At 38.1% G+C, this 15800-nt stretch overlaps 2 protein-coding genes across 4 annotated transcripts in view; one reads left to right on the top strand and one right to left on the bottom strand.

The window, feature by feature from the left end:
* Nucleotides 1–1075: 1075 nt before the first annotated feature.
* Nucleotides 1076–4686, bottom strand: Rpt5 (26S proteasome regulatory subunit Rpt5). The gene is made up of 4 exons (XM_022841396.2): nt 4342–4686; nt 2435–3195; nt 1932–2076; nt 1076–1427 (listed from the first exon to the last, which is right to left on the bottom strand). Exons 1-4 carry the CDS (start codon nt 4531–4533, stop codon nt 1254–1256), a joined length of 1272 nt encoding a protein of 423 aa, XP_022697131.1. The 5' UTR covers nt 4534–4686; the 3' UTR covers nt 1076–1253.
* Nucleotides 4687–6268: 1582 nt separating this feature from the next.
* The window catches only part of LOC111265055 (uncharacterized), a 20296-nt gene continuing 10764 nt past the window's right edge, over nt 6269–15800 (top strand). For all 3 annotated transcript variants that reach the window (XM_086970327.1, XM_086970326.1, XM_086970328.1), the window contains exons 1-4: nt 6269–6353; nt 11979–12112; nt 12783–13029; nt 14069–14589. In XM_086970327.1, the coding sequence (XP_086826453.1) occupies nt 6338–6353; nt 11979–12112; nt 12783–13029; nt 14069–14589 (918 nt within the window). In that variant the 5' untranslated portion in view covers nt 6269–6337. The remainder of the gene's footprint in view (nt 6354–11978; nt 12113–12782; nt 13030–14068; nt 14590–15800) is intronic.

Genomic DNA, 15800 nt, shown 5'->3' with positions numbered 1-15800 from the left:
ATATATATATATATATAATTTATAGTCATCGTAATAAGAGCGGTTGATTTTATAAATATATAGCCGAGAAAACGCGTTTTCTACTATAACTATATGCATAGGTATAGAATTTCCATATTTATAATTTCGATATCTTATTAAGAATGAAATTCCGAAAATCGAGACGATTGGAACAAAGAAATGGAAACAGAAAGAATTGATAAGAAGTCAAATTGCAGCATAAATAAGAAACGTACAAGCATACTCCCCATATCTAGCTGCAATGTAAGTACAGGAACTATAGATATAGGACCTCGGTTTGATTCGTAATGTAGCCAACAAACGAAAGGAAATAGAAGGGTTAATAGATGGTAAAAATCAGCCAATATATGACACGCGATAGAAAACGCTTTTAAGAGTCGATATAACCGCTAAGAGGCTTAGCTGGGCCTTTCTAACAATACCCCAAGTCTTCATCAATAGACAGACATAGATCGTGATGCCTGATGATTGCGTTTGGAAAGGAAAATAATACAGCAACATAGATTAAATATAACGGATAATAATTATGATACCAAGCACAAATAGAAATAACAAAGTAATAAATGAAAAGGAATTCTGTCTTACGTTGATGTCACTGTTTTTTCTTCACCTAGCGTTGAGACTTTAGGACAGAAAACCATTATGTTAGGTAGAAATAGCTGAAAAACACTGAGCCCTTTTACCAATTAAATTCACACATATTACCAATGGTCAAGTAAGACAGAAGCTCTGGAATTTAATATCGATTACCTGTTTTTAATAGCAAAGCAACCTACATAATCCCCATAAAACAGGCTCTATTAGTGTCAATTGTGTCATTTATCGTATAACATTTTTCAGCGTTACACCAAAATATCTCGTTATGATCCTTAGTCCATTTTCTCAATACTTTATAATGTTTACCAAACAAGTGTGTCGCTCATTTGGTTAATCAGCGAATATATTTCTTTTCCTATTTTTTTTTCTTACCTATCACATGTTTCCTTATGATTACACCGAAAAGCGAGAAAATATTTCCTTCTTTTGTATAAGTAAAATAGAGATAACACGGCGGTGCATCGTAGCATAAAATCATTTATTATTTTTATATTTCTCTGTAGCGGACATTCATTAGTCATGCCCTTTACGCTTTTTTCTAATCAACACCCGTTGCCAAATCCGCCACCTGCTATGTATGTCTTGACCTTTTCAATTTGTCGTTATATATATATATATATCTGCAGTTGTAAGTCTTAAGCATAATAGTTGAGATTAGCCTTCTTCTTTGCCTGTACTTCAAGAATGGCATCCATATAGTCTTCGTGAGTAACCTTGGTCGCATTACGACGCAATGCGATCATACCTGCTTCGACACATACGGCCTTACATTGTGCTCCGTTGAAATCGTCCGTACAGCGAGCCAGCTCCTGAGAAGCATTAAAAGAAGCAAAATCAAAAAAATGATTGTGTCAGTTACGAATGACAAACTAAGCTAAATAAAAAAGGTAATGCTAAAACTGTTGTCAAATATTTGCACAAGCCGAGAAGCATCGCCATGAAAAACTATCGCAACCTGCACTAAGAAGCGATAAAGAAGCGCAGTAAAACAAATCAGATCGACTAGCTTAGACGCTGAATACCATATGTGCTACTCCAACGAGCTTAGTAATCACGCGTGATTATTTAACCGTCCATTATATTCTTAGCCCATTCAAGTCACCCATTCGAATAAAGAATATGCGAATAATTCATGCAGTCTTTTTAAACAACTATTACAGTTTAAAATTTAACTCCACCATACCATGCTTTTGAGTGTTTTCTGTACAAATTGCTTTCCTCACTACTGCGCATCGAACAATTTCTACAGAATTCGAAATTTGCTAATATAATTCCGAACCTTGCCGTAGATTTACCATAAACCGAACACATACCAAGTAATGTACATCCTTTTCAACATTCATTTTTCGTGAATGAATCTGCATAATTCGTGCTCGAGCCTCCTCATTTGGATGGGGGAATTCAATCTTTCGGTCGAGACGGCCTGATCTTAGCAGGGCAGGGTCAAGAATATCCACACTGAAAAATACGTCCAACAAAACGCTTACTGAAAAGTATTTCGTTTATGCCAAGCTCAACACAAAGCACTTGGTACTACTTTGATGAACCTAGGAAGCTCTTCGAGGAAAAGTGTATCGCTCTACCCAATATGTACGTTGCTCATGTCGTGCTTCTAATGGTCTTATCATAACTAAAGCGTAACTGGTAGCCACTGCACACTCGGAAATTATTATTGAAGGCCACAACCATCAGCATACAGGAATGAAGAATACATACCGATCTCATGTAAATAGACAGGACAAGTTAGTTTTATGTTGATTTGAAATATGAGTGTTAAGTATTACTACATAGAAAAGGTGTTGCACCTTCCACGTACCGGTTGGTGGCTGCAATAACTTTAATGTCATCGCACGAACTAAAACCATCGAGTTGATTCAGTAGCTCAAGCATGGTCCTTTGTACTTCACGGTCACCCGCCTTCTCCGAATCAAATCGTTTTGTACCAATCGCGTCCAATTCATCAATGAAGATGATCGCCGGTGCCTTTTCCTTGGCTAGTGCAAACGCGTCCCGAACGAGCTTAGCACCATCACCGATAAACATCTGCACGAGCTGGGGTCCGGCCAACTTAAGAAATGTCGACTTTGTCTGTGCCGCACACGCTCTTGCGAGTAACGTCTTACCTGTTCCAGGCGGTCCATACAGAAGTACTCCTTTTGGCGGGGAGATTCCTAGTGATTGGAACTTGTCCTTGTGTGTCATGGGTAAAACGCAAGCCTCGATTAGCTCTTGAATCTGTTTGTCCAACCCGCCTATGTCCGAGTACTGTTCTGTCGGCCTTTCATCTACCTCCATGGCCTTAACACGTGAATCATACTCGGCCGGCAAAGTCTCAAGAATGAGGTAGGAATCTTTGTTGACACCCACAAGGTCGCCAGGCTTGAGCTTCTCGGCATCGACCAAACCAATTACCGGTAAAAAATACGTCTGTCGGGTCGAAGTCTTGATGACAGCACATTTACCTTTACGCTGTGAGTCCAGATCGACGTTGGCGCCATCTTCTTCACCGAGCTCATTCGGGTCGACATTCAAGAGCTCAATCACATTTGACACAAGATACGGAAGCGTCTTGTTAACCTGCAATGCGTAAATTGGCATATTTCTCCTATCACGCATGTTTTTACTTAAGGAATTAACACGTATACTAAGCCACAATTAAGGTAAGCCTAGAAGTTAAAGGGTAAATAAATAATAATAATCATATTAAATTCGCAAATCTTGCGATAAGGATATCAGCAACTAAAGGACTTAACGGCGTGTTTTATCGGCGTGTCATATTAATTTAAAACATACCATCACCATATTACGAAAAAGAAAAATTAATAATTTGGAGATATCAGCATTACTTAAAATTAACTAGTCACACACAATCATTTGAAGCCGTAAATGTTTCTTTTTAATGAACCCAATAACTTGAATTAAACACTGTCGAATTAAAAAAAAAAACATTGCAATCTTTGTGCCCGGAGAGTCCACACCAATACAAACACCAAGCGAGTGAGCATTTGAATCTAGTAAATGGATAAAGACTATGTTACTAGCTTGACTAGTTACCAGCAATTGGGCTCTACTATCTTATTTCAAACTTTCATAAGAACGGCCTGCGCTATTTATCTGATTTCAACTTGTTGAAGCTTCCACCTTAAATATTTTCATTATCGCAGTTGCCTCGCGCGGACAGTACATTCAGTACTGTGAACATCATTATTCCATGCTAGACTACATTACATATGAGACAAACGATGTCTTGGAAAATGACACCGTCATCTACCTATTATATACAATATATTATACAACGCTATAAAAATGTTATCTGATTTTGAATGCACTGTGGCAGTATATTTACCAAACAAGTTACTTTAGCAGGTTAAAACTATGCATCTTTTGAGTTATATTAGGGTTTACATTTACGCAGAACAACACTGACCAAATAACATCGTCTCCATCGTTTTCTAGGCCATCTACATCATATCATCCACCTCGCGTGAGCTTAAGCAATTTTTCCAATCACTATGTGAGGTTATATTAATGACGTGGTAAAAAATTTACTCGCAGATCAGTTGGTAATAACTACATGTTACCGACCTACTCATATAAATGAAGAGCTTATTTCCTGTCAGGAAATAAAAAATCGTGTAGCTTATTCCTTTTATAAACTATACCTATATTATCTACTAAAGTTTTGCTTCCACATAACAAGCTCGTGGAGCATCGCCATTTTACCTTAATTTTTTCTGTATTCTCCTTAATCTTCTCTTTTTGAGCTTGAAGCTCATGCGAAATTCGCATTGTTTCACTTTTCATAATCTTCACTTCGGTCTCTAGCAACCGGGTTCGGCTAACTAACTCATCGACAGAATACCGCAAGACTTCATCCGTGATCACATCACCGTCCTTCATTGAGTCAAGTGCCATTTTGCTGACTGTGAAGTATGCTAAAATTCACACCTAAACTTTAGCAAATGCTAAATTCCCTGTATATAGAGATAGTTCGAGCCCACCACTTCAAGCAAGAAGACCCCTTGGCACCCAACCGAATCGAATAATAATGTAAACAGTTGATCGGCAACTCACGATTGTATCAGTCAACGCCGATGGGTAATTGCCGACGCATCACGATCTCGCTTTCGCACTGGGTAGCCCTTAGCGCGCGAAAAACTTGACTATATCTTTGCGCCAGGCCCTGCAGCTGCTGACGTTAATACGTGGGCAGGTCCGATTGCCAACGCCATCAACATGAATCCGGAATTGACTAATGTTCACCACAATTTGGTGTTGTCAGTCAAAAGAAAATCGTCCTATTAAAAACAAAAAGTCATCCTTGCTTAATAGAAAGGACTCCCTCAAAGAAATCATTTAACATCTCATAGCCAATCATCTGTTAAACGGATTCAACTGATTGAATTTAAGATCGACTCGACGATAGCGGGCTTAAAAAGTAGAATTGAAAATCACACAAGAAAGAACACACAGCGAAGAGCATTTGCGTTTCAAGAACAACGCTAATGCGTTAATTTGATGTTGCTCTCATTTGTTAGGGTTAAAAGGTGTCATTTTAAATATTGACATGAGACAGCAGCTGTACCTCTATTGTTGCTGTTGTCGGCCACTATATATTCCTAAATCAATTAGTTTTCGAGAAGTGAAAATATATGAAAGAAATTATCTAATATAATGTTTTGGTTATAATTTTGATGTTAATAAGTAAAGCGGTAAGATTTTAAAAGGCATTTACTTGAAGAGCCTGAAAAATCATTTATATGATTATATTACTCTTTATTAGTGTACATTAGTTTCGTGGTGCTTTCTCGCACTCAAGTTCTTCGCGGTCTTAAAAAACAGCGAAACAATACATTCTTTGGGCGCGCATATTCGCAGCGAATCCTGGGAATGGTTGGGAATAAAAGAGTTTGATACCTTTTTATAGGAATAAGATGAAAAGCTTACCAATTGAGGAAACTTGTGTTGTGATTCAACTAGCTTGGTTTAAGGATCATTCGTTAAATAGTTCACGGTACAATCAGCTTTATCGTTTTTGTGTCGTTGTTTTCGAAAGTTACACATTTTACTTATTAGCCACAAATGTATATGCGATACCTATTTCAGTATTTTCTTGTCCCGCCCCCCACACTCAATGCCAATATATATATTTTGCTAAGGCCTTTTGATAGTCAGGTTTTCTCTGGATAAGTAGGTTACATTTTAATGGATACTGGCTTCATCTAACTTTATAATTATAGCGTTATCTTAAAAGAAAATTTACAGATAGACCAAGCAGGCAGGGAAGTCTACTACCTTACCTATCTATAACTGAATTATGAGCACCGCGTGCGGAGCAGGCTTTAGGAAGAAGGCAGTTCACATTATGTTACTTTAGCCTAGCATTCCCTAAATGTTGACATTGGGCCCCAGATTCTAATACGTAATATTAGCCAGACAATTAGATCAGACTGAGCGATAAACATTCGACTTGGCCTGTTCTTGAATTTAGCACACAACGTCGTATGACTTAACAGAAGCGACACCTTTAGTCTATACGGAACAATGTACTTCGGGACCAGTTGCAATGTTAAACTTTCCCGCGCCGAACGCACATTCAAACATCTGCGTTGCTGGCGGTCACTAGGAGGTCTTTAAGTGACGACGGCGCTGCGGTCGCTCGACTTGTTGTGTTTACGTGCTGCCTAAAATTGTGAAAAATTGTGAAATTTTGTGTAAAATGGCCCAGAATTCAGGTTAGTAGTATACCAGTAGATATTGTGGGAGTGACATCTAATCGCTGGCAGGTATTTCGACCCAAATCGTTTCCAATTTCGATACTGAATTGGAAACGTTGTTGGCACAGCATTAGGCTCCGCTAGGCGAGTCATATTTTTATGAATTTTCCTGAATAACTCGATGCTGTGGCAGCGAATCACTAATTTTAACATTAATGTCGACCTCCGGGAATATTGCTACAGCTAAAATTTGCTACCGTAGATGTTGGTTTGACAATTTTTACAAAAAATCCTGTTCAAACTCTGGGCGGGCTTGGGCTCCGCCGGCAGAGAGCTGATATTGTCCGCGTTCGAATCTAGTCAGCGTACAGTCAGCAGCTGTTGCTAGTAAGTCTCGAATAACACGGAGTTAATAGACACCCCTTACAACATCGCAATATCGGCACGCTAAACGAGTGCGGCTGCCAATTCGTTTCGACATCTTGTCGGTAACTTTTTGATGTTGCCTAGCGTGCAAAAGATACGCAATTATGTTACAACTGTTTGGATTTGAAAAGCTCAAACGTACTACGCCGTATTCTAGAGATTCTTATGTGTTATGTGTTATGGTTTCTTGAACGCCAACAACCAATCTTACTAATCCACCCTGGCAGGAACAATGGTGTTTTGTATGAAGTCGAAGACTTCATGAAACATGTCGAAAAAAATTACCTGGCGGGCATTGTTCGATGCAAATTGAAGAGCAAAAAAAAACCAAAGCAACAAACCACCATTTACCCTACTCTTCTGGGTGGTAAATTTATCAAACATTTATAAATTAGTTAATAAATAGGTTTATGTAACTTTTAGACAAAATTTGAAGAATGTCAGCTCGTATGCGTTTTTACTTGGTTATAGAAATATGCTGTGAAAATTAATCTGAAGAGCTCAATATTTTTATGACTATGATACCAGAGTTGAACATAAAAAAATAGCTACAGAAATACTTTCACACATTTTTTTTGGGTATACATATTTTTACTAGCAAGATAAGACTTAATGGGAAAAATATTGTACGATTTAAAGTTAGTTAAAAGGATTACTCATGAAATCACATTTTAGCATTCATGGCAATTAATATGGCAAAAATGGTTTTTATATTAGCTGTTTATGGGATTCCTTGGTACATGTATCTATGTGAACATAATGCATAACAATGACAAAATATTTTAACGTTTGATTACCGATGGAAGACAGTATAATAATCGTTTTACTAGTTATTAAACAGTGTGTTTATTTTAATGCACTTCTTCAATAATAAGGTAGACACGTACTCATATAAGGGTAAATATGTAGAAATTACAGCCTAAGCCGTGATAGGTGCCTTTATTTTTACCTATGCGTTCCAACGGCACGAAATCGTTATAACATATATTCATATACTTTGATCACGCAATTCTTAACTAATTGAAGCCGTAAGTATTTCTATAACTTCACAGATTTTGTGCAACATGGAAATAGTGACTTAAAAAAAAGCTAACATTTTTAACTTGAGCGGAAATAAATTATTTGGTATTAAGTAACATGTGGCGCTTTTCCTTTACCATTATAAGTCTAAGGAGTTATATGTATGGTTTAAGGATCTTTACTTGTTATACTGAACGACTGCGGCGTAGCACAAACCGATGAATCATTAAAGGTAATCAACTCGAGTGAAGCTACCTAAATAATAAATATATGTAGGTATTGTTACAAGGTTATAAGGCGGACTTTGAAATTAAACGACTCGCCTTAAGTCCCGCTAACAGACGAAATTTAGGTGGTGAATACATCGACCTTTCTAAAAACTTGTGACGAGACTTTTAGAAACCAGTTGGGTGTACTACAGGAAAAATTAGTTTAGAATGACAAATACTTTCAGTCTCGAAAATTGATGTTTAGTAGTAGTGAAGTTCTTATTACTTGAAGGGCATAGCGCTGCCGAAATCAATCGATTATTGGAAAAGACAGAAGGCAAAAAGATCTTGAGCGAAAGCACAGCAGATAAATTGTGCAATTGTTTCAAAAACGAAGATTCGGGCCTTAAAGATCAAGGAGAAAGTGACCAGATGATGGGACCCGATGGACACGAACACAGTGCCACAATCGAGTAGGCTTTATGAAAACAGAGCTCGGAGTCGAAAAGCCCCGTCGCCTCAAATTGGCATTTCACATGTAATATGTTGCAGAATCGTAATCCAAATAGTGAAAATGCGGAATGAAGGACGGGTTTTTCGTGAGTTTATCTGAGGTTAGTTGAAAATGCCAGTGGTGTATTCCACCTGCTGTTTTTGGAACTTAATAATAAAAAATCTGTTTGAAGACATAGGATCGCTTTGAAGGGAACTCGAGTTCGGTGGCAACGTCGTACAAATTTAGACGTAAGTTGATGGTAATACTTGCAGTGAAAATCAGGGGCATATGATACTGTGAAATATACGCCGAAAAAGAAACAATGAATTCAGTCCACTATCTCAAGTTACTCAATATATGATAGATCGTTTGTGCGGCAATCGAAAGTACGTCGTCCTATGATTTGGTGACAATGTCAGACTCCATTGCTCTGCCTTGATTACTTCCTGGATTGAGCAAAGGAACATCCAACGCTGACTTCAACCCACTTAAATCTTCCATTCTAGGTCCATGTGATTATGGGGCTTTTCATACTTAGGACACAAAAATGCAACTGGTTGGCAAACGTATTCCACTATCGATTTACTACGAGAAGCCATGGATAGAGAGGTTACAATCGGAATGCGAATGGTTGGTATATGAATGCCGAGAAACTGCCAGAGATACGGGACAAGTGTGTAAAGTATAAAAAAGAGTACCTTTAACATATACTAAAAAGCCTTCATTGAAGCCTTAAAAGTTATTAAGTTTCGAAGTCCACCGGCCTCACTGGTAAAAGAACTTGATTTTCTGTTCATATGAATGCCGTTTTCCCATGTTTAAGCCGATACACTGTTTAGGAGTGTCTCGGGGTGCATGTAATAACATGCTGCAGATATATTATCTAATACGGGTTTATAATATTATAACGAATAACTTACTAAAAACAATGTTAAACTACTAAAGCTGCATATACTCTTGTGTAATACCGCTTAAATAAAATCATTTATTCGATACAAATGGTTGTTTGTTATGCAAAATGCGTTATGGATATAACAGAACATCGGCCCTTGGCTTAGAGATAGATACAGAAGCGAAACGCCATGAGCTATTTTTAAATTTCGGTCCGCAAAGAATGGCTAATAGCTATCCCACATATATATAACAAGCACATTTCGAATGTTCAGAACCATCGGCAGCTATTTAACTGCTGACCATCCTACTGACGTATTTTATTAACAGTCAATTCAATCCGTCAATGTATCTAATATATTGTAGATAGGCTTCAATAAATCACAATATACTGATGCGATTTGTTCTGACTGCGATACAATCCTCCTTAGGCGCAGGGTTTCTCTGCAGTCGGGTGGCTACTGCATAAAGTGCATATCCTGCCTATTTCAGTTCAACCTCAGTTTTCTACCTGGTTATCTTAGCCAGTGTAATGATGTAATATATAAATATTTAATGCTTCGAAGAATTTAATGTATAAGTCGAGAATCCAAAATGTGCTATTCATTACAAGGTTATGAGCTACAATTTTGTGATTTGAGGTTTTAATTACATTCTGGTTTATAATTCGAGCTCAAATAAAAAAATACTTGCACTTGGTTTCTACATTTTTACAGTGCTAAAAAATCGATAAATAATGTGCAGATGTTTATTTCCTTACATCTTATATAACAATAACCAAATTGTATTTATTTACTTCTGCTGGTAGTATTAATGAAAACTATATATATACGGATCAACGACAGAGTATTCAAAGATAAGGGAGATTTTATAGAATTATTTCGAACACCTTGGACCATATGAATTATTATATAAGTTTTGTTGAATTTTTAAAACTAACTTGTATCCTAAACACGATACTAGTGGGAAACGAGCAACATGATTTCTATTTTAATTTTCTCTACATCTGAAGCATTTACATATATTGCCAGGCTCATGGAAGCCTGGTTTCCTGCAGAGCCTGTAGTGGAACTCATGCACGAAAAGCGAATAAGAAGGTCTCTATTTAATCGGTTTGTCCCTCTTCACTCATTGTTCCTCACCGCACCTGAAGCAAATAATTCCTTTTCAATCGCCACGAGTTTTCGCTTCCAGTTTCTAGAGTTTGTCTTACAGGCTTCCGTCGCTGGGAGCTCAAAGCGATGACGTAGTTCTTGGACATCAGTGGCGAAAGAGTACCTACAGAGACTGTATTAATTAATCCTTTGTTATGTTAAATTTGTTACCTCTGGTTAAAGGACGTCGAAAGGTCAATATATTATATCATATAAATGGAGAGACTGGTAATTAAGCTGTTTCTTAATTCTGTGTGCAATTTTAACACGAAGTTCAAATTTCTATCAGTGAAAGTCGAGCAAGATTCAGGTGTTATCAGAAGTATTCACAAAATTGGCGCGCTTGCTCATCAAAATCATTATGCAGATGTTCTTTACACTGACGTGCGATCGACGTCATAGAATAACGGCAGAAAACCTGATATAACTCTATTCTACCATGTAATAATAGCAATTTGATATAAATATAAAATTGTATTTGGTGTACTTGGTATATTTTCTCACGGAGCTGTTCTTGGCAAACGATTGCCAATGGATTGGTTTTGTCTCTCGTTAATCCGATCTTGCAATAGCAGGCAAGAAAAAAATGTCTACGGCTAAGTATTAGGAAAGAAATCAATTCATTTCCTATACGAACTTGCCGATCAGGTGGTTTTTTGGAAGCCGTGAACGCAAGTTGAACAAAGCTCATTGATTCAGATATCACCCTCACTATTGCCATTTTTATTTTACATTTTCGTATATGCCATTTGTATATATAAACAGAAATTATTTTTATATTCTCTGTCAGGGCAAAACGAATGTCTGGGTATACTGTTGACTTATTTTTGTGAAACTCATTAACATCACGGCACTATCTAGCCATAACAAATAGGTTACAGTTAGTTTATTTGCAAATACTTTTCATATAAATAAAATCCCATTCCAACACATTCCACTATTTAGATAAACACTAAACACATCGACATATTTTTTCTTCGACAATTCTATAGTGCTGAAAAAGGGCCATATTGACTATTCATGGTAGGTGTAGTGTTAAGCTCATCTGTATGCAAATAAATTTTATTTCTAGCACATATCACTTCTAGGGGCCACTTCAATACTGAGAGAGGAACTGTACGGTCAGGCTGCTGTTTGCTTACCGTAAGGGAAGTTTACTTGGGAAAAATAGACCTGATTTACAGTATGATGCAGCACCAAGTTCCCGGATTTAGACGTGTAGTTTAAACGTAGATAGGAAATTACTATACATAGATTTCGTGCTACGTTAGTCGTAGGTCAGAAAAGGAATTTATTCATAGTTTTGTACCGAACTTTTTTTTCTGCTTTCTAGACCACCTTTCTGTGCTAACGTTTAAAGTTCATACTAAAATAGCATCTGCTGGTAAATAGACAATGCACTTCAATCAGAATGTTTAGAAACAGGCGTTGCTGTGGAATATTTCAGGTAATCAAGATACAACAGGACATGACATGGACACAGAAACTGTGAGCGATGGAACTAATGAAGCTGCTGGTGCTACAGAAGGCGATTCGATACAGCCGCAGGAGATTCTTGAATCTGAACATGGCACTGCAGAGGTAGGTTTTATGGTGGCTATCAATAAAAACTTCTCTTATTTAATGAGCAGTTATTGAAGGTACGATTGGATGTAATTATTTTTTGGTACGAGCTTATTAACTATGATGTACCCAGCCTAGTTGTGTCGACTGTATCCATACTTCGAAACCTTAAAGAAGCATGATTTACAAAGAAATAGCAGGCACAAATTGCATTTGTGTGGTGTTGCTTAAAAGTCTGTTCAACCATTCTACCCGGACTATTAGTCATATGATTTCCTGTCATAGAATTATAAAATTCATTTGGCGCAATTAGTGGATGATTCTTATATTTGGTCAGAACAGTAGCATAAATTTATCACCCGCTGATAAACATAATAAGTGATAAAATTCAGTTTTCGCCGAGTTCATATAATTGTAAGTTGGTTTTTTTCCTTATTTTTGTGCGAGCTTTAAATTGTTTAAAAAACAACACGGGCTGTTATGTTGAGAATCATATAGGTACAACTCAAAGTTATAAATCGGATGTACAAATAGTAGAAATTGAAATTACTTGAAATTGTTGATCTAGGATAATATTAAACAAGTTAGCTCCCTCAAACCGTTTAGAGCACCATACAATTGTTTCAGGATGCTAAGCAGTCATTAGAAAAAGACCAGATAAAGAAATTCGTCAATATTTTCGGTATAGCATGAAGCAGAGTCTATGGAGGGTGTCGAAGAGGGTCACGTTCCACATGTCCAGGTTGAAGAGGGCGACGAAGGACGGGTAGTCCAACAGGTTGAAGATGAGTCGCCTATAGTGGCTGTCGATGAAGAGGGTAGAGTGATTGCCACTGGTGCGGAAGCTGAAAGACTGATCGCCGAACATCAGGCAGCAGTCCAACAGCAGCAGGAGCAAGATCAGCAGCAGCAATCACAACAGCAGGACGAACAAGGTTTGTAGAATTCAAGATATTGTATCGTTAAAATATTATTGAGTAAGAAGCGGAGGACATAAAAGCAATGAGTTAAAATTACATATTGGCTAGCCATATCGCATTAAGACAATACGAACAATATACCATACCTTATAGTACCGGCTAAACTAATAATCCAAAAGCATCTAGGCCAATTTCTTCGCCTAAAATGACTACAAAGATTTCCTTTACCTTTGTTACTTTTGTGCATCGAAATTACCTTTTTTTCTTAAAAACTCTCGCGAGATAAAACACTTTGTAGACTTCACAAAAATTAAAACCGTTCCGATGAACTGATTTCACATACGTCAAGTGCTAACCGATGCGCGCTATGCTTTGGGAATCACTAGCACTATTAAGAAATCGTAACCTAGCGGTATGAACTGAAACTATGAGAAATATACGCATCGGGCAGCAGAAGAGTGAGGCAGGATACAAACTGGGTTAAACATCGGCAGGCAACTTCCTCAGGGTTTTGAGCCTTGGTTTATGTAACAAAGTGCAACCACATTTACTCCACAAGCGCACTCAAGAGAAATATGTAATATAACATAGTTATACATCATCCGTTTAGGTGGGCCACAAAATTCTCACATACCTTGTCTGATACACTTACTGGCGACACATCGTTATCAGTCGTAGACTGCACGGAATGATATCCGCACCAATCGTGGAATAGTAGAAAAGTCTATTATTGTCAGCAGAAGCTGATCACTGGCATCATCTGTTGGGGATTGCTTGTGGAACGTTGAAAAAATGAACTGAGACGCGCGCTGTCCTTTAAACGCTTCCGCGTTGTTTCCTAACGATGTTTTTAGGGGGTATGTTTGGGGTACTGAGGTGATATTGGGGCTCAGCGGTGCTGGAATGCTGGCTGAAGTACTGGGTTGCTGTATACGTGTGGTGTTTTTGGAGCACATGTACATATTTTTGTTTTGCTTTTATTTCAAACAATACTTTGAGTCCGACCTCTTCTTTGCTGCCGACTAAATGTGTTTTGTCACCTTAATCAATAAAGCCGTGGACGATTCGGTGATGATCACCCAGCCGGTGAGCGAGGATCAACTTTACCAGGCGGCCGCCGACCAGCAGCTGATGGACGCGGCCACCGGCGGGGATATTGCTGCAGCGACACAACAAAATGATGGTACAGTAGCAGCATCAACAGCGCAGTCTGCTACTGTTGCTTCGCAGGCTGTAGCTTTAGCGGCCTCGGGGGCTCAACAGGACATATTACAGCAAGCCTTTGAGGAATCCGGAGCTGGAGGAGAAGCGGCAAACAATGCCGAGCCAGAACTCACACCAGGCGAGCTGGTTGAGCAGGCGGTAGCACAGGTTCATGATGGGGAACCTGACACCCACGAAGGAGCCGCAAGCAGCGAGGCGTTCCCATCCACGGGTGGAACCGGGGCAGGAAGTACGGCGCCGGCAGTTGCTCTTGGGGCTGCACCAGGACCCACTGATACAGGGACAGTAGTTACCAAACAGGAACAACAGGAAAATTTGCCTCCACTGGGCAGCTGCGATAACCCAATTCAGGTAAACTGACAAGCAGGTCAATGAAGGGAGTCTTTTTGCTTGCCATATAGGCCAGTATTACTACATAGTCTAGTAGATATGAGAAACAGTAGCGCGAATTCATAACGAGCGATTCTAATTCCACAAATTGATTTCGTCCCAGTGCAGATTCCAGCACAATGACTATCGAACTAAATGCGGCGTCACTTCAACAACGGAACGACTTCAACTCAAGTTGCTGTCAGAACTTTGTGTTCTGCTATATTTTCGTTGTAGCCTGTAAATACGCTGAGAGGTTCTGTCAGAGACGTTCGTAAATGGGCAAAAAAATATTATGAAATATTTCGTTCTATGTGGCTTCAGAACATGCATCTGTTCACTAATTTTATTTCGAGTTTTATTATATACATGTAAATCGTTCTGATGATATATTGTTTTGACCACAATTAATTCGACTTAACCTTATGAAACTCAGGCGTATGCAATAATTTCTGTGACGTGCGTAATGAATGATACATAATATTAAATGGTCTGTTTTAGCTATTTTAAATTTAGAGATACATGTATAGAGGGAAAAGACATTGAAAGTTGAATAGATTCGACAAAAGTAAGTTTGTCGCTTCGGGAATTCGATGTTTATGCAATGTATACGTAGCTGTCTAAAAAAAATTTGGAAATTATAAACGGCCGCTAGAGCAAAGCGAGATCAAACGAGTCGAAACCGACGAAGCAGACTCTAAGATTAAGAGCCATTTATTGATATCGGATATTATGGCTTAATCATTACACTTTTCTGAAAGTAGTGTTTAATAAAGTTGACCGTATGTTTATGGGTCTCATGAGGCCTGGCCGTGGTCTGCCTACTTTTATACCAATTGCTCTATGTATTCATTTTCTCTTACGAAAAAATTAGCCAAACTTGCTTCTGGCATTATTTATTTTTATGGACTTGTCAGCGGCTATCAAACACACAAAAAATAAGTGCATTATAATGAATGTTTGAATCTCTCAATGAACCTCGCTTCTGAGACTAATAATTCTGCATTCTAAAAATATGTGCATGTCGGCTGTTTTTACTGAAGAAGGGCAAACTCTCCTCGCGATACCTTAGAAAACAAGTTTCATTATTAAAAAAATACGTCTAGGAATATTAATTTCCTTTTAAACTCTGGGCATTGATAGAGAGTTACTTGGAACGAAAGTAACCTGCTTGAAAATGTTTTATTTTTGGG

This window comes from Varroa jacobsoni, unplaced genomic scaffold (genome assembly GCF_002532875.2).
Source record: "Varroa jacobsoni isolate VJ856 unplaced genomic scaffold, vjacob_1.0 scaffold_927, whole genome shotgun sequence".
In the NCBI taxonomy this organism is placed as follows: domain Eukaryota; kingdom Metazoa; phylum Arthropoda; class Arachnida; order Mesostigmata; family Varroidae; genus Varroa; species Varroa jacobsoni.
The sequence above is the reverse complement of the archived record's forward strand: the minus strand, read 5'-3'. Positions and strand labels throughout refer to the sequence as shown.